This window comes from Xenopus laevis, chromosome 1L (assembly GCF_017654675.1).
Source record: "Xenopus laevis strain J_2021 chromosome 1L, Xenopus_laevis_v10.1, whole genome shotgun sequence".
NCBI lineage: Eukaryota > Metazoa > Chordata > Amphibia > Anura > Pipidae > Xenopus > Xenopus laevis.
The window spans coordinates 164,279,437-164,305,136 of NC_054371.1; the positions used below are offsets into that span (position 1 = coordinate 164,279,437).

Sequence of the window (25,700 nt, forward strand, 5' to 3'; positions counted from 1 at the left end):
ATTTGCTGAACATTGCACTAGCCATTTCTTACAAAGACATATATTTGTCGAAGTTGCAAGCATAGTACAATATTAGACATTAAAAACCAAAGACAAAAGAACTTTGTTATTTCCAGGTCATCTTTGATTCCTATTTCACAACATGCATCTTGGAATATTTACAGAAAGCATGCACAACTTGCCATGCTCAAGGCAAAAGCACCACACAAAGAGCTTGCCTGCCGAGAAGCAGAGATTCGTTCACAAGTTGATGCTTCTGGAGAAACTGTTATTTGGGATTCTTGCTCCCAAAAAGCTTGTATGGCTTTGGGGTCAGGCCGAGAGTCAAATTCTAAGGGACTCCCAAACTCGCCACTGATAGTACTGCCTCTAGGAGATTCCACACTGCATACATGACTACTTTCTCCACTAGACACAACTGCATTCTCTGGCACTAAACACTGACTGAACTTGGTATCTGGTGGAAAACTCTTCTGATCCACTGTGATGTTTACTGTTGGTTCCACTGTGATTGAACTGCTTTGGTCATATGCTAGTGACTGCATGTCATACTGGGGTTTGTCCTGCACATCTAGTAAATTATTAAATGCACAATCTTCTATTTTGTTGGGCACCCGAGAAAATACATGAAGCCACTTCTCCTCCAATTCAGGCTTTTTCTCAAAGTCTGGTGAAGACACATCACGTTTCGAAGGTACTGCTTGGAATGGGGTGCTTTCAAGCTGCAGGTTATTTTCTGGTACAAATACATTGCTCTCCTTCCCACTTGCAGGGATCTGCATGAAAAAGTCTTTTCCGATAGAGGCTATTGATTTGGATATTTCCTCTTCAAAAATATGCAAAAAAACTGGAGAGCTGCAGATATTGGTTTCATGAATGTCACTGGCTGGCACAGTAGTTGCACCCAGAGATTGTGGAGGTAAAAACGAACAAGAGTTGTTTTTATAAGGTTCAAAAATTGATTCTGAAAATGTATGACAAGTCTGCACAAGAAGGGGGAAAAAATCATATAAATTACAATAAATGTGAATCGTCTTATTTCTACAGAAATTTTTCATATTAATAGGGCTATGAAATAAAAATGTGCATAGTTTGCAACAGGTCATATTTACCAATATTTACCAACAGGTAACATTTAGGGTGGTAACACATGCTAAGATTCAGTGAGATTAGTCACCCAGTGACAAATCGCCTCTTCTTTGGGCGACTAATCCCCCCCTGGCACTGGCGGGATGGCACTCTGAACGCTTCGTTTTCCGAAGTCACCCGAAGTTTCCTCGTGAGGCAACTTCAGGCGATTTCAGAAAACAAAGCATTCTGAGTGCCATCCCGCCAGCGATTTACATTCTAGCCAGCGGAAAGCATTAAGGGGAGATTAGCCGCCAGAAGAAGTCACTGGGCGACTAATCTCCCCTAATCTTAGCGTGTGTCACCACCCTTACAGGTAACCTGGAGAATAAATTGTTCAATCACTGGGGGGTGCCAAATATTGAGCACCCAAGGCCAGTGCTCCCTTTAGCAGAAAACTGCACCAACCTTTTTGGTAGCACTTTTGGTGGCTTTTAGGATGTGGGAACACAGGCTGAAGGCTCAGTTGCTTTCAGGCTGAGAGAAGCAAATCTGCTCCCTACCCCATTGATTTGAATCCACAGGCTGAGAGCATGGTAGGAAGAAGCAGGAAGAGAATTGCTCTGTAAACCACAGCCGATGCGGTTTTCTACTAACAGGAGCACATGCCCGGGGGATCAGGTAAGTGGTTATAATCACTGGGGGTGCCTAACATTTGGCACCTCCCCAGTGATTAAATGTTTTCTTCTACTTTATAATCAAAAATCATATTGGTTGCTATGAGTTACTGCGCGTACGCAAACCGTATGCCCTTTATAACATATGGGGAACATTATTACATGTCAACAGGTAAAATGCAGTAACTGCATATTTACTTCCATTCTTAGAACAAATGACAACAGGGTGACAGTGATTATATAGTAAATTACACAATAGTTATGCTGGATATGCTGTAATTTATATTCATACAAACTATGCTTAGTGATGTCATATAATTGGCATGTTGCGATTTGCATCACATGAAAAACTTGTGTAAATGAGGATATTAGAGGTCAACCTGGAGTTTTGTGACTAGTTATAACACAGGTCTGTGTGCAGCCCTAAACACAAAGTCTCAGCCCATCCTCTTTTTTGGCAATTGTCAGCAACAGAGACAGGTACTTCCACCATCAGTTTTAGCCATAAAGAATGTAATGGTGGGCTGGGGAATTTTTTTTCTTGTGCCTTTTTAGGACCATAGAACTCCTTAGAGATTTTTAATATCAATCTATTTTAAAGGGGGGGGGGGTAAATTATTTCTTATACAGAACTAAAGCTGCCCAGAGAGACCAGACCAGAGTAAGAATTCCATATGAAGGTTTTGTGTAATTTACCACTGGAGTTACCCATTGCAAGCCATCAGTTCTTAAACTGCTTAAAAATAATTGCTCTCAAGCACCTATGTTATCAAATTATCCCCAATGACAACTTTTAAACAACTAAGACAGATGTGAAAAAGAATCAATGGAGTTTGCAAACAGATTGTGCAGAAAACACACACTGGATTGCTGAAATATTGCTTTATAGCCAGATTGACTGGCTAAAGGTGGGGTGGATTATTTTCCTTTGCAACTGATGTATGTATGAATATTTGTATTTATATAGTGCAACTGTACAGCAGAAGTTACCATGAAAGCTTGTACAAAGTGTTATTTGCATACCTAACTAAATTTAGATCATAAAGCTGAGCCACAACTGACAAATAATGCAAAAGCTGTCCATTATGGCTTTTTAACATTTTACGTGCTAAAATGGCATCCATGCTATATATATTATATGCAACTTTTAAAGGCAATGGCAGACAGTGTTCTTGCCTAAAATCACCCTTCCTTCAGAGCACTGAAAATTCTGCAAGTATGTCAGTCCCAGAATTGCTTGAAAATGCAAGTGGGCAATAGCATGATTTCATTAACATACCAGAGATATTAGTGCCCTGCAATGAAAGGGTATTTTTGTGGCTTTCATTCATGAAACTAAACACCACAAAAATCATTGCCCTTAAGGCTGGGGAGTGAACAACATTCTAGTATCCCTCTTCTAAATGCCTATTTGCAGAAGAGTGTACATTAAACATAGGATTTTATCTTATTATAGAATATTTATGAATGTATAAATATCAAGAGAGACGCTTTTAAACAATTAAAAAAGCTAAAACACAGTAACAGCCACTGATTAATGGCTTTAAACTGAATATGAATAACTGCTTGCTGTATTGTACTTTATCAACAATTAGTAACACATTCTGTGACTTGGCGAGGGCTAGTGCAAAAAACAGCACAATAATTTTCTGAATCTTTAACGTGTCTTCTACATATTTTCTAGCCTAGCTGAGCATGGACTATATTTTTGTAGAAATGTTTAAAAAGTGCAAAAGTTACATGACAGCATATACCATACCTTGAAATCTGAGAGAGAAGCCATGAGCTCATCTAGCTCCCGGGTTGCAGAAGATGCAGAGATCCGGGTCTGCTGTTGACTTGAATTGTCTCCTGGAGGGCTGTTGATATTTCCTTGAGGCATTATGACTGATGGACTGTTTATAAAAAAAATCATTATTAAAGAATGCCTACAAGAAGCTGGGCTAAACATAATCCAGAGTGAGAGAAAGGCAGAGCATCACAGGGTCTTGTCACACTAGCAGAAAACAATATAATGGTGGAAATACTTACACTGGAGGTGGAACAGAGCTTTCTAGTTCATCCAGAAGACTCTCAACACTTGGACGGACATCCTCTATTCCCTGGGTTCCATTGCGCTTTGGCTTTTCTGCTGCTGGCTGGACATTTTTCATACTACCAGATCCAGAGCAATCTAAGGCACTAAAAAGTGGTACAGGAGCCACTGGTTGAGGCATGCTTCGGCTTAGATCATCTTTGGGATAGAAAGAATATATTGTCAATCAATTACAAGTTGACATTTAAAATATTTGAAATATTATATTTGAATAATTTTAAATTTATTTTAAATACGCGAACACAGAGCTGTGAAGTATCCCTTTGGCAATCTGTGGCAAGCTCTATTTCCATCCTGTCATAAATATACACCCAATTTGGAGTCTTGTGAAATGATCTTTATTCAGCCTTGCTCTGGCTGCCAAAGGGTAAAAAAAGGATAGTATATTGGTATCTATTTTATGGCTTATATTGCCTAGTACAGATTTTGGACCGGTTATCTAGAATGCTCGAGACCTGGGGTCTTCCGGATAACACATCTTTCCATAATTTGGGAATTCATACCTTAAATTTACTAGACAATCATGTAAACAATAAAGAAACCCAATAGGCAGTGGTTTCCTCCAATAAGGATTAATTATATATTAGTTTGGCTCAAGTACAATCTACAGTTTTATTATTACAGAGAAAAAGAAAATCATTATTTGACATTTTTCTTATTTGAATAAAATGGAGTCTATGGGAGATGGCCTTTCCATAATTCAGAGCATTCTGGATAACGGATTTCAAGATAAAGGATCCCACACCTGAACTAAAGCTACCTTTAGGCTTATGTCACAAAATGTGTTCTCTCCCCCCCGCAAAGTAGGAGGCAGGACAGGGTAACCGGGACTGGGGCCTTATAATTTTCTTATATATATAGAAAATTATTAGATTTAAAAAAGTCAGTCAAAAAGGAAGAACGCCAATGCGTTTTGCGTTCTTCCTTTTTTAACTGACTTTTAAATCTAATCATTTTCTATATCTGTTGGGTCATGGACTACTCGGGGTGTGGTGTTTACAATTTATTGGAGTGATCCTTCTGGTCTTTAACCTCTTAATGCTTCCTTCACTTCCAAGGGGCTGTGGATTTGTGGCTTTTTAGGGTTTGCTCAGTTCTCTTCCAAGTTTAGGGCAAGTTAATACATCAAGGCCACAGTCCCGGTTAGCCTGTCCTGCCTCCTACTTGTGGTGTCCCAGGCCTTAGCAATTGATTAGGCAATTAGCTTTTGGGACAACTCCACCCCAGGCCCGGACTGGCAACCTGTGGGTGCTGCTGTAAGGTCCCTTAGACAGTCACTATTTTTTGGGCTGGTGGAGGACTATTTGGGCCTCTGTGTACTTGCCAGGGCCTATTTTGACTTCCAGTCCAATCCTGCTCCACCCTCTATCCAATTTTTCCAGTTTTCTAATTTACTCTATTACGGATTTTAGCCATGAATTATATATTATTAACTCACCCGTAGTTTTGGTCATTAGGTTTTTGCTTTATTAGATATTCAAGTATACCATTACTATTTATTGCACTAGCACTTTAACCACCTAGGAACTGCACCTAGTATTACACGGTTATTAACAGATCTATTAGTAAATGCTTTGAGCGTTATTTTCAAATTAATTTATTGGATCCTACCTTATCAATTGATTAGCACCTATTTAGTTCAATCAAGTGATTTTTTATTCTAATTAATTTAATTAATACATACTTTGGGATTGTTTTAGGATAAGAAATTGATACACGCCCTAATTGGCATTCCCACCTAATTAATTATTAATTCTTATATTCATTAATTCCTTGCTTTGTGTGTTGATCTCTTTTTACCCTATTTTATATACCTAGAAATTGGTTTAAGTCATAGTGGTTTCCTAGTTTATTACTGTTAAGGCAACACATTTCAATTTTGGGACTGCTTGAAATTCCTGTTGGTTATAAGCGGGGTTCTTTTCTCTTTTCATTTTTTTTTTTTTTTTAATAGTAACTTTTTATTGAGTTTTCATTAACAACAAGAAGGAAGGAAGTAAAGAAGGAAGGAAGAAGAAGGTAGACATGATAGGATATAAAGACAATTCGCAGTAGACTTATTTAGTCATTGTTGCAGGTGAATCCAACCAAGGAGACCATATTTTATCGAATTTCTGTGGACAACCCCTGGCAATATATGTTAACTTATAAAGTTCCAGCTGGGAATTAATAAGATTAATCCATTTTTTAATCGTAGGAGGAGTTGGTCCCATCCAGTGTAGGGCTACTGTTTTCCTGGCATAGAACAAAAGCGCTCTCATCAATAATCTTGGGTGGATTCTGGGAACCAGAGCATCCGTTATGCCGAGTAGGCAGGTAGCTGGGTTTAGTACTTGTGGTAGAGTAAATTCGTCGGCTAAAAACTGCATTATGTTTTTCCAAAATTGCTGTATTACTGGACAATACCATATAAGGTGTATGAAATCAGCATCCGGGGAGTTGCAGCGGGGGCATCTGGAATGCTCCAAGGGGCCCATAAATTGTAGTTTTTTTGGTGTCAAGTATGTTTGATGTATAATTTTAAATTGAATGAGCCTGTCTCTTGTACTGATAAGAGGAAGATAGAGGCTTTCTTCTAATTCTTCCCAATCATCAGAATCTAAGTGAACACCACTACTTTCCCACTTAAGTTTAATACTCTTTTCAATTTTTTTTTTTTGAATTCAGGTGTGGTTTATTGAACTCAATTTAGAAGACATACAATGCAATACATCACATCGTCACATTTGGTTATACATAAAAATAAAAGTCGTTTCCAAAGGCATAATCTGTAGTATAAGCAATTCTTCACTTTAAAAAATATCACGACAGCAACCATAGGAATTGCATGACAGTGTACCACATACTACAGAATAACAGAGATCCACTAGTCCTGTACCCAATCCAGCCATTTATCCCAAATTTTGTCAAACTTCTTAGTGCTACCTCTCTTTTTATAAATCAAGGCCTCTAGGTTGCATAGAGATTTAACCTCCTGCCTCCAATGTGCTGAGGAAGGAGGTAGGGCATCCTTCCACTTCCTAGTGATGAGCTTCCTTGCTAAAAATAAACATTCTTTTACAAAAAGAGCTTGTAAGAACGTAAAGATATCATTGAGGCCTATGCCAAAGAAGCAGGTTTTCACTGTTCTTGGGAGTGTGGTTTCCATAATCGCATCAAGTGTGTCAAGGATCTCAGACCAGTATAAAGCAAGGACCGGACAGTCCCATATCATATGGGTGAGAGAGGCATCAGGAGCATGGCACCTGGGGCATTCTGAGGAGGATTCAGGAAAAATACGGTGCAACTTAGCCGGATAGTAGTATGCCCTGTGAATTAGGTACAACTGTATCATTCTATCTCTATAGTTGACGGAGACTGTGGGAGGAGAGGCCACCAGTTCCTCCCACTCCTCATCCTCAAGCACCCCAACTTCACTCTCCCACTTAACTTTCAGGGACAATAGAGGTTTATTGAAATGTGCAGTGTGCAATCCCGCATATAGCTTTGATATAATACCCTTCGTGGAACCCTGTGAAAGGCAGTCAACCAAGCTGTAATGAGCTAACTGAATTGGTTGCTGTTTGTTCTGATAGGACAGGCTCTGTTGTATTTGAGTGTACCGTAACCACTGGTGCGGAGGTAGGTGAAAATCTACTCTTTTCAATTTTTAGTATTTGTAAAGCACTGTGTAACATGTTTGAGCAGGTATGATGGGATTATATATCTGAAATCCAGAGATTTGAAATGGATATCCTTTTCTCTGTAAGAATAACACCTTACCTTGAATTTGAGGTTAACTAAACTGCATTAATACATCCATACTGGTTATTTTTAATGTTTTTTTATTTTTTTATTATTAGACTTAAGGTATAGTTATCAAAAATACAGAAAAGCCTTTATCCGGAAAACCCCAGGTCCCAAGCATTCCAGATAATCAATCCCATACCTGTATTTTGAAGGGGTCAGTCACATTTAAGTTAAAGGGATCCTGTCATAGGAAAACATGTTTTTTTCAAAACGCATCAGTTAATAGTGCTACTCCAGCAGAATTCTGAAATCCATTTCTCAAAAGAGCAAACAGATTTTTTTATATTCAATTTTGAAATCTGACATGGGGCTAGACATTTTGTCAATTTCCCAGCTGCCCCTGGTCATGTGACTTGTGCCGGCACTTTAGGAGAGAAATGCTTTCTGGCAGGCTGCTGTTTTTCCTTCTCAATGTAACTGAATGTGTCTCAGTGATACATGGGTTTTTACTATTGAGTGCTGTTCTTAGATCTACCAGGCAGCTGTTATCTTGTGTTAGGGAGCTGTTATCTGGTTACCTTCCCATTGTTCTTTTGTTTGGCTGCTGGGGGGAAAAGGGAGGGGGTGATCTCACTCCAACTTGCAGTACAGCAGTAAAGAGTGATTGAAGTTTATCAGAGCACAAGTCACATGACTTGGGGCAGCTGGGAAATCGACAATACGTCTAGCCCCATGTCAGATTTCAAAATTGAATATAAAAAAATCTGTTTGCTCTTTTGAGAAATGGATTTCAGTGTAAAATTCTGCTGGAGTAGCACTATTAACTGATTCATTTTGAAAAATGACAGTATCCATGACAGTATCCCTTTAACTGCATTTTCAAATAACATTAAAACCATTTAAAGTGTTTAATTTATGTAGTATGGAAAGTTGTAGTTAAATCTTATTTAATTATGTAAAACGTTTTTTAAAGAGCTTCCTTTAATATTTTAATTGGTAATTTTCCTTATGTTCTTACCTGCAGACAAGTTGCTGGTTGGGGCTTGCTGTACTGCATTTAGTTCCAAGAGTAGACGGTCCAGTTCCGACAAATTGCTGCCTAATGATGAGCTCATGACAGTAGGAGATGGCTCTGCAGATCTCTGCTTATTGGGAAAACTGCAGCAAAAGGTAAGGGAAATAGGGAAGTAAGTCACCAAAAAGTGAGTGCTTGAAATGTGTAGATGTGAAATGGTAATATATACCTGTACACATGTTCTTCTTCGACCAAACTGGGTGAACCTGAACTGTCTTTGGCACCAGAAGAGTACAAGGGGTTCTGAAAAACAGGAAAATAAAACTATTGCAGATTGTGAGAGGAGAATTATAACAGATACCATAAACCTCAGGCTTAGCTTAAATATATATAAAAAAAGCATTTCACAATGCACAACATGTCACCCAAAGAAATGTATGTACCCAAAGAAATGACTGTTCTATCACTGGTTACATTTGGCAGATACCAACTATGATTCCAGTAAGGGGCACATGCAAGACCCTGTATCATACAGGCCGCTTGATTGGATTTACAGTATCTAGTCGAATTAAGTCAAAGGCAACTGGACATTTAGAGTTTTTCTAGAAAACGTTTCACCACTCATCTGAGTGGCTTCTTCAGTTCAACTGAAGGGGCATTTAAACCCTTGAAGTCAAAGATATCCAATCACAATGGTTCCATTGAACTTCAGTAAAGTGTTGGCTGAAAAACAGAGGTGTGAAAGTGTGATCCAGTCACAATGGTACTAAGATTTTCATTGAGGCAGGTGTTAATCTTTCAATGTACATGACTGGAAGTTTTAATAGTTGTGCAGCCGCCGGTGTAAGGACGGCATCTCAGGGTTTAAATGCAGCAGAATTCCCTTCTACTTCAGTTGAATTTAAGTAGCCACTCGGATGAGTGGTGAAATGTTTTCATGAAAAACTCCAAACGTCCAGTTGCCTTTGACCTAATTTTACTAGATACTGTATATCATGACCTGGATAAATAAGAATCTTCATAGACATCTTGGTTGGATTTGTGATAAGCAGGTGTTGCAGAGGATCCAAGCAGAAATGCTTCACTAAATGCAGTATAAACAGAAAGCCCACATGAATAGAGGACTAACTTTTCCTGATCTTGCTCCCCTTGGTAAATTGTCCAGCACTGCAGAATATGTTGGTGCTTTATAAATATGTAATAACTAAAAATAATACTAACACAAATAATATTAACACAAATTTTGTTCAGGATTTGACAGAATCTGAGCCTTTTGTTAGTGGGGTTCAGACGAATCTACAAGTCTGGCCAAACCAAAACTGAACCCTATACAATGGTAAAAATTAGCTGTGTGCACATTGGCATTTTCCAACTGCACATCGAGAATTTCTGCAGGTTTGGATTTGGGTCAGTATTCAGCCAAATCTGTTTCCCAGGACCAGGTTAGGTGCATCTCTACAAATAACAAAAATGATCAACATGACCTATAGGCACATTTTTATGTATATTCATATTTTGAATAGTAGTTTTTTGTGTCAGTATTTAATGGAAAAAGATCTCTGGGGTAAAATGATATCCTTGATGACTCTTAAGCTGGCCATAGACGCAAAGATCCGATCATACGAATCGAGGATTCATACAATATTTGGACTGTGTGTGGAGAGACCCGACATTTTTCGTCTGGTGGAGATCGGTCATTTGGTCGATCGGACAAGTTAGAACATTTCTGTCGGCTGTGCGTGTAGTGCCGATCGTACGATTTTCAGAGGGAGACTGTCACTGGCTTTAACTATCATACGATTACTGTCAGGGGCAGAACATCGGCTGATCTGTTCTTACAACTTTATATGTGATCTGAATGGTAAGACTTTGATCTTTATGGTTAGTGGCAGGTCGGGAGATGGATTCGTAGGATCGGATCTTTGCGTCTGTGGCCAGCTTTAGGCTACTGGCACATGTGGACATTAGTCGTCAGCAATAAATATCCTCTACCATGAGTACTTATCTCCTGCAAATTGCTGCTGAGTAAACATACAAGTCTTTCCAAAGTTGCCTCAAGAGGAAACCTTCACCTAAAGCTGGCCATAGACGCAAAGATCCGATCGTACGAATCAACGTACGATCGGATTTTCCCATCTCCCGACCCTCCACTAACCATTCAGATCAAAGTCTTTACCATTCCGATCAAATAAGAACAGATCACCCAATGTCCTGCCCCTGACAGTAATCGTACGATACTTATGTCTGACAACACTAGTGACAGTCTCCCACTGAAAATCGTACGATCGGCAATACACGCAGAGATATTATCGGCAGGCGACAGAAATTTTCTAACCTGTCCGATCAACCAGACGACCGATCTCCGACGGACGAAAAATGTCGGGACTCTCCACACATGGTCCGAAAATCGTACGAATCCACGATTCGTACGATCGGATCTTTGCGTCTATGGCCAGCTTTACAGCTGAGCTGTCCCCTTGCCACAGCATATTTACATGTATTTTCCCCTGATCTAGAAAAAGGGGAAGCTTTCATTGTGCATCATATGTTCATCAAATGCTAGAATGTGGAAGTCTAGCTCACCCCTACTCTTTTGCTAGTTCTTAAGGAAGCAGAGTATAAAAAAACAGTATAACAAGATTTACATTATATTTTTCCCTGGACAGTGCCTATTTTCTTTTATACCTTAATTTTCCCCTGTACCAACATTCCATTGTTTTCCAACACGGATTCACAATTTAGAACTTAAAAGTGATGAATAACTTGGATGCATCTGTAAAATGATACTGTTGCGCTTTGCTTTTCAAAAAAAAAATCAATATTTCAATTCAATTGAGTGGTGCGCCGCAATCTTCCATTTTATCCCAAATATGCCTTGCATGATTTTGCGGTGCAAAAATGAGACAAGTGGGCCTGAGGTTAGCTAGTATATCAATAGAAATCAATTGGCAAGCCATTGATTTCTATATTCCTTGTCCTTTAAGGCTTTTTATGTATTATTAAATTAGCCACACATTAAAATGAATGTAATATTTTACCAAATACTAATATAGCTTGCACCTATACTGTCAGATGTAACATTTAGCTTCCCAACTTACTTAACAGTAAATACTGACAGGGACTTGTATGCCACAGTGCACCCCACTACTTTTTCAATGAGAAAAATGTAAAGCACAATGTCCAGTCTTCCACTGTGATGGAAATTAATATTTTGAATATAAACCTTTAGATCTACGTCCTGCTTGGTGGGAGTGTTGCTTGTCCAGGAGTCTAGTGAATCTGGTAAAGTCCCATTGAGAGCCTTTGCTGTTGATGCAGCAGGTATAGTGATTTCTTGATATGAATGACATCCACTTGGAAAGGAATATGGGGTCTCTTCTGCCAAAAATACTGGACGTTTGGATATATGGGAGGTTGTAGATTCCAGATCAGCCAGCAATGCGTCTGTAACGGAAGCAAAGAACTTTTAATTTTGCACTTTGTATGACTTAATAATAATAAAAGCAGGCCCTCAAACCTGTGGCAGACAAATAATTGTTGGCTGCACAGCACTGCTTTAACAAACACCTTTGATCATGCAGCTGAACTTCTTTGTTCTGTTAGGGCAGTGAAACCTACCAAAGTAAAGAAACTAGTTGCATAGGCTTCCATTAACACGACAACACCTTTGGGTAATACTTTGTGACTCCAAGAGAAACTTGACATATAACATGTTCCTCAGGATTTAGGGTTATTGCACAGAGGTTGTTTTCTTTACCAATGCACAGCCTGAGCATCCTGCCCAAAATTCTATCGCCTGCCACGGACTTCAAGATGAACCACAGAATATAAATACTCCGGTAACTTTCTGCAACGTGCTGAATGGACACTGTAGTAATATGCCAGTGAAGAAAATATAATACATGCCATCAGTCTTAGAAGGTCATTAACTTGCTGCTAGGAGCAAAAAAAAAAAAAAAAAAAAAAAAAAAAAGGTCTCTTTGGTACCTTTGGTAGAGTTACAATGGTTGCAGTTACTATCACTATTATACTAATGTGGATAAGCATATTTCTATGGTTACCTAAACAAACTTGAAAAGCATTGTGTTGAATCTTACACAAAGCAGCATGTCTTGTTAATCGAAGAACTGCTTGGGTTTACTCATTCTCTACATTAAAATTCCTTTGAGATGTTTGCTTCTGCAACTGTTACTGGCTGGTAACAGGTTAGGGAGCCGCAATGTAGGAAGTAGGGTTTTTGTTTTCACATTGGACATCTGTTTAATCCAGCCTATTGCCAAGTGCCCCATTTAGGCGTGAAATGCATAAGGCTTTATTTTACCAATGACTTTGTCATGTTAAAACAACTTCCCTTCTCATTCTCTCTCTTTTCTTGAGATCCTCAATGTAATATTTTATCTTTTACAGTCAATATTTGGGTTATTTTATTTCACCAATACTTTACTCTTTCTTATGCTAACAAAGCCTCATCATCGGTTCCACTTAATGAAACAGTAACACCAGAAAATTAAAGTGTTTAAAGTTATGAAAATATAATTTAATGTTGCCTGGTGTGTTTGCTGCAAAAACAATACTATAGTTTATACAAATAATCTGCTGTTTAGCCATGGGGGTAGCCATACAAAGGAGGAAAGGCTCAGGTTATATAGCAGATGAGCACTGTAGAACATCATTATATTCTACAGAGCTTATCTTTTATCTGCTATATAACTTGTGCTCAATTACCTCCATTGCTACACCGTGCAGGGCAGTAATAAATTATAATTACAGGTATGGGATTTTTTATCTGGAAACCTGTTTTCCAGAAAGCTCTGAATAATAGAAAGGCCATCTCCCATAGACTTCGTTTTATCCAAATAATTAAAAACATTTTTTTAATGATTTCCTTTTTCTCTGTAGTAATAAAACAGTACCTTATACTTGAGCCTAACAAAGATATAATTAATCCTAATTGGAAGCAAAACATTTGGAATTGGTAAATAAATACTTTGACTCTAAGTCCACTCCTCTGTTTTTAAAGGAACAGTAACACCAAAAACTGAAATTGTATCCAATTAAAATATATAATGTACTGTTGCACTGCACCTCCATCACACAGGGTGCGGCGGAGACAAGGGGCAGCAGGGCTCCGAGTCAGCAGCAGCAGCACACCGAGTGTGCAGGGACAAGGCCAGCGCACGCCGGTTTCGTGCCAACCGCAACTGCCCCATAGATCATCACCACTACCAGTACTGCTGCATCAAGAAGTGCCTGGAGGAGAAGAAGAAGCTGGCGGTCAATCTTGCCGGCAGAGTGCGCCAGACATAGGGCGGCCAGGAGAGATAGCCAGGGAGAAAAAATCAACTGCTGCAGGATGGATGGTCACCCTGTCGCCGTTTCTGAAGAGGAGCGGAAGTGGCGTTTCAGTAAGTTATTTTTTAATAAAGGAAATTTAAAAGTTTAAAGTGTGTTGGTGTTTATATTTCGATGTACACTAACAAATTTTTAAAAAAATGTTTTTTTGATGTTACTGGTCCTTTTACGTAACTGTGCTTTGTATTCATTTGTATTTATTGTTGTAATGACCCATTTGTTCTATTAATTTATTGTTCTGCTGTACAGTGCTGTATACATAAGTAGTGCTTTATGAATAAAAATATACATACATAAATACATGGAGGAGTTATATACCTCTGAGTGGAAGTAAGGGTGTCTTTGCTTTAGACGAGAGAAAGCCCTTTAAAACCGGACTTTTTAAATCAAATTAAGCAATTTAGCATGGCAGAGAAAAGGGGACAAACATAAATCCGTAATATGGTAGCTACTATTCTTTAAATGCAACTTATTTTTTCTTGAGAAAGAACGAGTGCCACTTCAGGTTTGGAGCTAACTGCATAGCTAGGAAACTATGCTCTATGAATGCATTATGAAACACAAATGGAAGATCTGTGTGACAAAACTGCGGGCAGAGCTGGCTCAGTCTCAAGCATCTTATTATAAAAAGCAGCCTGGTTTATAAAAATTAAGAAATGTTACCAAGGTGGCAGTTTTTCCTTATTATCAAACATATATCCAAGACAAACTAGTAAACTAACTAAACAGATGCCACCCACATTTAATAGCTCGACAACGCAGAGCAATGTTGCCAAGGCGATTTCTATGGAACAAAGACTGACACACACAGCTAACAAAAGTAACCCAGTAGTAAAAAACAAAAGTTTATTACCTTCCTTGTTTTATGGTGAACTGTATTGTTCCCTCCCAGATTATACTTAAAGGGATCCTGTCATCAGAAAACATGTTTTTTTCAAAACACATCAGTTAATAGTGCTACTCCAGCAGACTTCTGCACTGAAATCCATTTCACAAAAGAGCAAACAGATTTTTTTATATTCAATTTTGAAACCTGACATGGGGCTAGACATTTTGTCAATTTCCCAGCTGTCCCTGGTCATGTGACTTGTGCCTGCACGTTAGGAGAGAAATACTTTCTGGCAGGCTGCTGTTTTTCCTTCTCAATGTAACTGAATGTGTCTCAGTGGGACCTGGGTTTTTACTATTGAGTGTTGTTCTTAGATCTACCAGGCAGCTGTTATCTTGTGTTAGGGAGCTGCTATCTGGTTACCTTCCCATTGTTCTTTTGTTTGGCTGCTGGGGGGAAAAAGGGAGGGGGGTGATATCACTCCAACTTGCAGTACAGCAGTAAAGAGTGATTGAAGTTTATCAGAGCACAAGTCACATGACTTGGGGCAGCTGGGAAATTGACAAAATGTCTAGCCCCATGTCAGATTTCAAAATTGAATATAAAAAAATCTGTTTGCTCTTTTGAGAAATGGATTTCAGTGCAGAATGCTGCTGGAGCAGCACTATTAACTGATTCATTTTGATAAAAAAATTTTTTCCCATGACAGTATCCCTTTAACAACATCCTCACCCGCAGATCTACAATTTGCTGATCTAAACTTCACCTTAGGGCAATGGCACACAGGGCTTTAAGCTCCACATTTTTTAGCAGACCCAAAATATGGGCCAAAGTGCCAGACCGAGGCCACCCTCAAATTGTAATGACCTGACGAGAACTTATGTTACTTAAATCTGTGGGGAACATTTGGGTTCTAAGGCACTGCGCTTTTGCGATGCTAAAATACATGGCACATAATATGCCCAAAGTAGCACCATCTGCTATTAGCCTTAGAATATAAATCACTATACTTATTTACACACATTTATACCTAAATAGTTCATTATACTAACAGACATATCTCCTGTTAAAATGATTTTCCCATGAAACAATGTTTCAGCAGAACCAAATTAAATTGGGGCAGCTTTGCGACCAAACCATTGGTTTAGATATAGATATGCACTACTATTTACTATTTTAAACAGCATGGGAACCGAGTTTTAAGTCCCAAGCCACAACTTAAAAGTTCTGCCATTTACAGGGCATGCTTCATTCACACTGGTGTTAATATATTTCTCTAAGACATGTTACTTTTCATTTGTTTTGCCAACTGGCAAATCTTTTCCATATGATAGCACCACTTGCTATGACTTGCGCTGCAGGAAAAACTGTTTGAACAGAACAGCCTACAGATATTGCAGAGCTCTTTTTGCTATACTGCGAGTAAAAAAACGAACAACCATTGTCATCACTTTGGTTTGATGGGAAGGTTTGTTGCCTACAGGCGAAAATCTCTCAAAAAATGTTTCCCCACCATTAATAAATGCAAATGTAAATCACCAGTGGGAAACCATATGCAGTGCTTCATTTTCCAAAGTTTCAAGGACACAGAACTATGCAGCTCAATTAATTCCATCCCAGATGTGACATCCTTGCAGCAGGATTTTGACTGACAATGTGGGCAACTAAGTGGCAGATGAGATTCATTGTTGATAAATGTAAGGGCATGCACCTTAGATACAATGTTGCAATGCAGCCTATATTATACGATACAACCCAAGACTGCAAATAAGAACAATAAAAAGCCACATTTTTTTCAGTAGCTACTTATGCTATTTATTTTATAATATTGAAATGTAAAGTTTCATTTTAATCTTCTCTGTGAGGATTTGGGGGGGGGGGGATTCAGTACTGATGCGGATGTCGACAAAAAGTCAGCCCATGGCTGACCATATCATGCTTTCTCTCAACCCCAAACTAATCCAACCCAGAGTAGTGTCATTACTTACCCACACCCATACCACCCGTCTGTGTCACCAAAAAGAGGAAGGAGCATGGAAACCACAAGTATATAAATAAGCATCTGACAGGGAAAAGATGGGACCACGACCAGAGTTCAGCCCACCACAAACTTAAACAAAAGAAAGTATTGTGGCTGGACAGAACCCACCCTACCCACAACACTACTGTAAGATACTATGAACCATTCTAGTTTGCTACATTATTTTATATATTTCTTAACTGCAGGCCTGCTGAGCATAATTAGCAGATTAGATTAGAATCTGATCAGCCCAACAACAGCTTGTGTCCATAGCCTAAAGGCAACTGTTAGAATTTATCTATAGCAATAAGTCAAATCAACGGGACTTGCTGTGGGTTTTTTTTTTTCTTAAAGACGTTGCACCAGTCATCCAACTGGCTTTCTCAATTCAGAATAACTTGTAAATCTTCCTTTGAGAATATATATCCTCTGGAATGTTGCTCCAATCAGCATAATCTGTTTATCATAATCCACAATGATGTCATTAAATTGGATGTTGATTGTATTAGCAAGATTGCTTTGATATATTATTAAACCTTCCAGGGAGAGGTGCCAAAACAGCATTATATTTGTCAGACAATAGATGTGCAGCCCCCCCTCCCCGCCTTTATTCATACTTGGGTTTTCCAGTTTTTACATATATGGCTCCTTTAACACCTCTTTTGAACCAGTCGCTTTCCCGGTTTAGAATCTGGATTTGGCAGTCTTCAAATTTGTGTCTTTTTTCTTTTAGATGTAGGTACTCGGCTGAGTTATGACCAGAGGAGCTGGCTCTTCTGTGCTGCGCCATACGCTGGTGTAACTGTTGTTTGGTTTCCCCCACTGCTACAATAGTTGCTAAGATTCCACAGATGCTGCTGAGAAATGTATCAACTGATGTAGCAAATTGTAACAGCTTAGAATCTGCTTCTGGATCACTGAGTTGCCCGATTGAAACACCAGAGACACGAACATTAAACATGCCAGTTCAGTTTTGGAAAAATGGTCTATAATAAAACTTGAAAATTGAAAAAAAATTGGTAAACAATCTAAAAACAGATGAACTGAAACTGTCAGGAAGGTGAACAACCCCTTTAAACAGCCCCAAAATGGCATACCTTGTGCCCAACATCAATGTCCTTTGTAAAATAGAAGCTAAAAACATGCAATGTACATCCAGAATGAAGCTGCTCCCCTTTTTTATACTGAGCCGGTCTTCTATTTTGAACAGGAAGTTGGCCAGAGAGCTGTATATTGCGCCTGCTCCAATGGAGATCAATCAGGTATATGAAGTAGACACCTCTTTGACCGACTTTCTATTCAAAGGAGAAAGAAGGCTCGGTATACCAATACCACACTAGATAAGGGAGTCTGATTTATACTGGATGTTTCAGCTTCTAGCTTAGAAAGGGCATCAATCTTGGAATAGAGGTATGTCATTTTGGAGGCAGTTTAGGGATTTTAAAATAAGCTTTTCATATTCCTTAAAGGGGTTGTTCACCTTTAGATTAACTTTTAGTATGATGTAGAGAGTGATATTTGGAGACAATTTGCATTTGGTTTTCATTTTTGTTTTTATTATTTGTGGTTTTTGAGTTATTTAGCAGCTCTCCAGTTTGCAATTTCAGCAATCTGGTTGCCAGGGTCCAAATTATCCTAGTAGCAATAACAATTCATTTTCAGCCATACAGAGCATTTGTTTTTAGATCGGGTCAGTGACCCCCATTTGAAAGCTGGAAAGAGTTGAGAAACTATAGAAAATAAATAATGAAGACCAATTGGAAAGTTGCTTAGAATTTATTGCATACAAAAAGTTAACTTTAAAACTTAAATTCTAGGAAAAACAGGCAAAAATAAGAAGCAACTGGAAAAAAGTTATTTCTGGTGTACTATTTGAAAATAACTGTACTGAAAAAACTGTTTGGCAGAAGAACAACAAATCCACATGTTGGACTAAAATCAATTGTTTTTCAAGAGAATTAGAGAGATATAAAAACAGCACTCAATAGTAAAAATCCATGTCCCACTGCTACCCCATTCAGTTACATTGGGTAGGAGAAACAATAGCCTGTCAGAAAGCAGTTCCATAGTGCAGCACTGGCTCTATCTGAAAGCACATGACCAGGCAAAGTGACCTGACATGACTGCCTACACACTAATATTACAACTAAAAAATAATATACTTGTTGGGTTAGAAGTGGAATTTTACAAAGTAGAGTGAATTATTTGCAGTGTAAAGAGTTTCATTTAAAAATAAAAACGACACCATAAAAAAAACCTCTCCAGAATCCCTTTAAACATGCAGGTTAACCCCTGCTTACAGTAGGCATAAAGTATCACAATGTTTTAGGCATAGAAGCAACCTTTTCTCAAGCCATTCTATTTGCTCCCCATTAGATAAACACGTTTGCAATAGATATTGAACAATAAAGACAATGCTATTCTTCCATAAAGAAAGCTGCACAGCCCCTGAGTATACAGTGCATTCCGATCCCTTACTAACTACAAAGTGTCAATTTAGAAAGGAGTGCAAGCTGTTATAGTAAAGTGCTCCCATATAGATCTTGTTCTTCCTACCGGTAATGTATTAATTTGCTCTTTGTGTTACTTTACAGTAAAAATGCATCCCCAACAATTCCTGTAAGCATCTCATGGACAGTAATTTATGTAATAGTGAAGATAGTCTTTACATTTCACTTGTGCTTCTCCCAAACTTGCCGTTTTTTGGGATCACTGATCTTACAATTGTTGCAGAGCTCCACTGCACAATCTTTTGGTGCCCCATATTTCTGGAAGCCTGAATTATCTCGTCAGAACAACTACAGGGTCTGCTGTCTCTTGTTACACCTCTGGATGACTAACAGGCATTTAAATGAGTGTTGCCCTCTGACAGTGTACTCAAAATATGTGTATGTACACACATAACAGAAGATCATATACCCGCATTACATTAATAAGGAGAGCACAGTACTACAATGAAAAAAATTAATAATTTTAGGACCCAGCCAGGACACTATCCATGCCGTGTGAAAACATTCTGGACCTAGAATTATATAGTATAGGATATATAATCTGTCCACTACATTGAAAATGTTTGGACAACACCATTCTAAATAAAGCACACCACTAGTAATATTTTCTTCAACCATTCTCACCACACTTGGGTTTAGTAAATTGACTTTTGAGTTTAATAACCTACGTACATAATTTTGCAATATGACCACACCTCAAAAATATATGTAATATATAAAGTAAAAGTTAATAAACCCCACACTAGAATTAAACAGCAGTGTCCTATTACAACATGGTCATTGAATTAGAAATTGGACAAAAACAAAGAAAAAGTGATTGTACAGATTATGTGATATTCATCATGCAAGTGATTAAAAAAAAAGACAAAAAAAAAATGCCTAGAAACAGAAAACATTTTAATACTGCCCTGGCCCAAAATTCAACAAACAAGCAGATTTTTTTTACTAAGTTTTGTTTCATTCCTCAGTTTTCCAGAACAGAAAGACTTATATGGGGAATACAAAAGTAGGGTAACGGAACTGAAGAGACATTCCTTTTGCAAGCAAATAAGAAGGTGGATCCCATTAGATTACATTCCAGAGCTCCTTGAGTAATGCTGCCCCCAGGGCCTGTTCCTATCGCAGAAGAAAGATGTGTTGCCTGCCAAAAGCAGTTCAGAGGAATTCTGACACTCCTGCATGCTGGCACATGCTTCACCTCCACAAACAGAAGAAAAAAAAAAATAATAATAAAACCTCAAATGAAATTACCTTATAATCAGAAGAGGCATTCATATCACCACTCAAAAATGGCATTCACATAAACTGGACTAGATAAGTCACAAGCACTGGAAAGTGGTACCACATAGTTTGGCCCTCTCACAAATAAACAGCCAAAATCATGAAAGGAGGATTGTAGGACCCCTAGGCTTATCAGTCACTACCATCCTATGACGTACTGCTGCCCATAAACAGGAAAAATTCACAAGCAACTTTCAAACTACAAACAGCTGTACAGAGCTCTGGTTTGCAGCTTCGAAAAGTGAAACAGAGCCCCCAGTGTCTCTGTGTCCAACAGACTCATTGTACACCACGCTGAGCTGTAATCCAATCCTACGTAACCTCATCTACTCAAACTGTGAGAAATTTGCAGCCAGATCATATCATTTTAAAATTAGATGTTTAGGAGCAGTGGAAATGAGCTTGCTAAATTAATACTAGACTGACAGTAACATGTCATAGGAGGAAGGAGAGGCCAGCATTGAATTACATTACTGCTTCTCAAACGTGGAGGCTCAATTGCAAATCTGTAAAGGCTAGTGGAGACTTCATAGCAGCAGCCGCTGCTTCATACAAGTGTCAGTTCCCTTTCTGTCTGCACTGAAATAAAAGTCTGGAAGATTATATTTCTAAGAATACGGCCTATGCTACAATTTTTTTCTGAGGGGTAATGTTAAAACATCTTTGACATCTGTAACCTATGCATATAATTTGGTGACTATATATTAAATGGGCGAGGACCGGGTTCTGACTATAAAAAGCACTGCAACAATGGCAGAGAACAGGTTTACACATTATCATCATGTTGTATATATCGTGCAAAGTCTCATACTTAGCTTTGTATCTGTAAACAACATGGAGCAGCAGAGTTGTATTATTAAAAAAAAAAATACGAGGGGTGGAGACCCCAAACCTCAACCACAGCACAGTCATAGTTGGAAAGAGCAAATTCCCCCATCTGGGCAAACTACTGGAAGTGGAAGGAAGCAGCATTCAGCAATACAAGGAAACTGTTCCTTCCTCCCACACCCCTCTATCTACAGCCAAGAGCTCCCCTCCCCCAAATACCTACATATGGTCATGTAGTGTCATGTTTTACAAAAGCAAGGAAAAACAATAGCTATTACAGGTATGGGATCCATTATTCGGAAACCCGTTATCCAGAATTATGGAAAGGCCATCTCCCATAGACTTCATTTTATCCAAATAATCCAAAATTTTAAAAATGATTTCCTTTTTCTCTGTAATAATAAAACAGTACCTTATACTTGATGCAAACTATGATTTAATAACTCCTTACTGGAAGCAAAACCAGCCTACTGGGTTAATTTAAGGTTTACATGATTTCTAGTAGACAATTTATAAAGATCCAAATTATGGAAAGATCGGTTATCCGGAAAACCCCAGGTCCCAAGTATTCTTGATAATATGTCCCATACCTGTACTTCTTGGTATGGACCAAAAATGCACTAGTCACAACATATCTTTGTCCAGCTGAAAGCATGGCAACATGGGGTGTGATCCTCGATAAGTCAAATGATAACTACTGCAGTGTAAACAAGTACCCCAATATTTTACACAGGCAGTTGTCGTAGAAGTTGAGAAGAATGATTCACGGAAGAATATGATTATTAATAATACTGATATGAGAGGTCAGTGAAGAGCTCTGATCATTTAATAACAGAAGGGGAGAAAAGCTTCTGCCTAGATGAAGAATCAGAGGAATCTTCAAATATATTAAACTAATGCAAGGGGCTCTGTTAATGTTTACAATAAATATCACTTTAGCAAATTACAGACAGCTTGGGATACATCACTAGTCCGTGATAGGAAACATCTTATTTCCTCTGGAGGGGGGGTTGTGACTACTGGCTCATAAGCATGGCGTAGACTTCACACCTCTCTCCAGCCAACCATTGTTTATGTCCTTGGGTAGGATGGTCAAGTAATAACCACTCTCTAAATAAGCAAGTAGCATTAGGTCACAGTTTATTATGATGGAGCATGCTTTTTACTGTACTAAAGCAGTGCATTCTAATGAGAAGTGAATGGATTCTGGAACACTCACAGAAAGAAGAGGGAAAAAAAAAAGGTTTGTTCAAGGAAGGCACATAACTCAGTAAATCCGTTTATAGAATACTATAAATAATTTTACAATTGGAGCACTACAAGATCACAACATGACAATAAACAATCTAAAACAATTTAGTCAAGCAGTCTCACCATAATGGATATGCTATATATATATATATATATATATATATATATATATATATATATATATATATATATAACACAAGAACCATGAATATCCTGTAAATGATATTCTTATAAACAGTGATTAGTGATGTCATTGGTCATGACTGGCGATCAATGATGATAGACAACAGGGGGTATAGTATAATAAATAATGTACCCCTGTTGTATATATGAGGATATCATCAGAGTTCCACGGCATGTATAAAAGCAGTCAGCCTTCGTTCTCATGCTTTTACATGGTCATGGAACTCCTCTGGGATTTTTAAAATATAATATAGTCCATTTTGTATAAATACCACACTCACAGGACTAAAAAATTATTATAATTTATTACACATAATAAGCTGACGTTTCGGATGTAACATCGTTAAATCTATGATTTCTGGCCCATTTTCTCCAGATCTTCATGCTTTTGTATTGGGTCACTGTCTATACGGGCTACCCTCACCATTTGGGATTTATAAAGCGAGTCCAAAAGGTGTTTGGGATGATGACTGCTGTAATGCAGCAACGTGTTCCTGTCAGTTATTTATTTATATATATATATATATATATATATATATATATATAAAAATAAAATCACTTGATTTACTAAGGGAAGTGCTGGCCTGGGAATGCTTTATTCCAAATTGCGAGTATGTATATATTAGTGTGTGTATATATATATATATATATATATATATATATATATATATATATATATATATATATATATATATATATATATATATATATATATATATATATATATATATATATATATATATTAATATATATAACCAATACATTTTGTTTGCTAAAACCTTTGCCTCAAAACTTCCTTGGAGTGCTGTCAACTCACCTTGGTATCTATTTATATCTATCTATTTTTGGCTAATGGTGTGGCTGCATGAGATATATATAGTGAATAAAGTACCCCCTTTTGTAAAATATAGGGATATTATAAGTTACCGAGGAGTTTCATGACCATATAAAAACACGAGGCCGAAGGCCGAGTGTTTTTATACAGGTCATGGAACTCCGAAGTAACTTCTAATATCCTCATATTTTACAACTGGGGGTACTTTATTTATTATAATACACAAATTTCAATGAGTCATGTGACAGAAATGACATCAGAACTCACCGTTTATAACTGATGACATCAGAACTCACTGTTTATAAGGATATAATTTACAGGATATTCATGGCTTTTGTGTATTATATATATATATATATATATATATATATTTATTTATTTAATACAATAATGAAACACCCAAAAGGGTACAAAACGAGTTACAAATTAGTTATGTGATTTGATAGAGATCAATGTGCACAGGATCCAAATAAAGTCACAAAACAAAAACAAAAAACCTTCTGGGACTATTGCACAGGGCCTGCTATTTTGGCAAGGTACAGATTGGATGCAATTACACTGCATTTCCATACGGCAAATGTAAAATCCTTCTATCTTTTAAATGCAGACTGCTACATTGAGTACCTTATATATGTACACAATTACCAACAGTGAATCAGTTGATAATGATGTAGCTAAAGAGTGCAAAACAAAGTTGTAGCAAATGCACAGAACTCCTTCATTACGATGCCATATGGATGAAACATGGCACATAGATTGCCATCTGGCTGAACTAAAGACTCCCAACAGCACCTAAAAAGGATTATGCTGCCTGGGAAACTAGAAGTTGCAGACCTGTTGGTTACTCACAAGCAGTGTAGTACTATTTTGGGGCTGAAGATCCTTTGATGCCAGGGTTAGGTATTGGTGCAACATAAAATCTCAGTCTTACAAATTGAACAACTTTCCTAACAACCTGCGTGGAACATGAAGAAAAACAGCAGCAACAAATGACAGAGCGTTAGAGATCTGGTCTCCTCTGGTCACACCTGTGGCCTTCCATTAATAACTACAGCTCCCAGCAGCCTCCACTGTGGCCCAAGGTTAACAATGAGTACTTGGGTAGGGAAAGAGTATCTAATCAATTGAATAGTGTCAGAGGCACTTGAATACCCTCCTACTGCTCCAAGTGTTGCCAAGATCATTTCTAGATTTCTGCCAGAACCCGAATGTGCCCTCTAAACACACCCAAGTCATTTCAGTAGAGTTGTAGACAGTGAGTGTGGCTGACTGAAGGTTAGTGGACTTCAAAGAGGAGTAAAAACAGACTTTACTTAGAAGTAAAGAGCATGAAATAGTTTTTTAAAAAAAGTCATCCCTGCAGGCTATAGCTTTGCTACTACTGCAGGTCGCTTGAGTAAGTAAAGCGCTCCCTGATGCCTCAGTTGTGTCAGAGGTCGGGCGACCCTAAATCTATCCAGCACACACGTCCGATCCCAGAATGCTATGCAACCGATGGGACTGTGGAAGTTTAAGAGCAGCCGGAGAGCCCCAGGCTGGACAGTAGTGAGCAAGACAAGTGCCACGCAGTCCCACAGGAAAGTGCCAATCTCAGCTCCGTTGCCAGTGATTTGGCCGGTGCCGGGGATCATGATTAGGTTTGCCCGCTGGAAGTTCCCAGCACACACAGTCCTGTCAGCACTCGACTGACACTAGGGCCGCAATATTGTCACACAGACACCCACCCGGACAGAAGCGCAACACTGGGCACAAAAGTGCTACAAGTAGTGCACAATCCAGCATGTCCGGCCAGCATGTGCCCAGGAAGTCAGCACTCGGGACGGCAAGTGAAACGGTATCGTATCTGTCCTCCATTGCTCAGGTCACTTACCCAGATCGTCCATGTCGCCTATAAAAGCCGGAGCAGTCCTGGGACTCTGGTACAACTTTCAGAGCTCACCGCAAGAACGCGCACCCGCTCCCTACGTGCGCTGCCCCGATAACACGCAGAGCCACACCCACCCTGTACGTGCGCACTCCCGGCAGCA

General features: G+C 38.5%; 1 protein-coding gene across 3 annotated transcripts in view; it reads right to left on the minus strand.

Annotated features, from left to right (window-relative positions):
- The window catches only part of pxn.L (paxillin L homeolog), a 38,344-nt gene extending 12,644 nt beyond the window's left edge, over positions 1-25,700 (minus strand). The window contains exons 1-7 of one of the 3 annotated variants that reach the window (XM_018261540.2): positions 25,398-25,536; positions 11,808-12,028; positions 8,814-8,887; positions 8,588-8,727; positions 3,777-3,978; positions 3,505-3,640; positions 133-983 (exon numbers count right to left, since the gene is read on the minus strand). In XM_018261540.2, coding sequence (XP_018117029.1) covers positions 159-983; positions 3,505-3,640; positions 3,777-3,978; positions 8,588-8,727; positions 8,814-8,887; positions 11,808-12,028; positions 25,398-25,527 — 1,728 coding nt within the window. In that variant the 5' untranslated portion in view covers positions 25,528-25,536 and the 3' untranslated portion in view covers positions 133-158. The other 2 variants (XM_018261548.2, XM_018261533.2) reach the window with 2 other exon arrangements.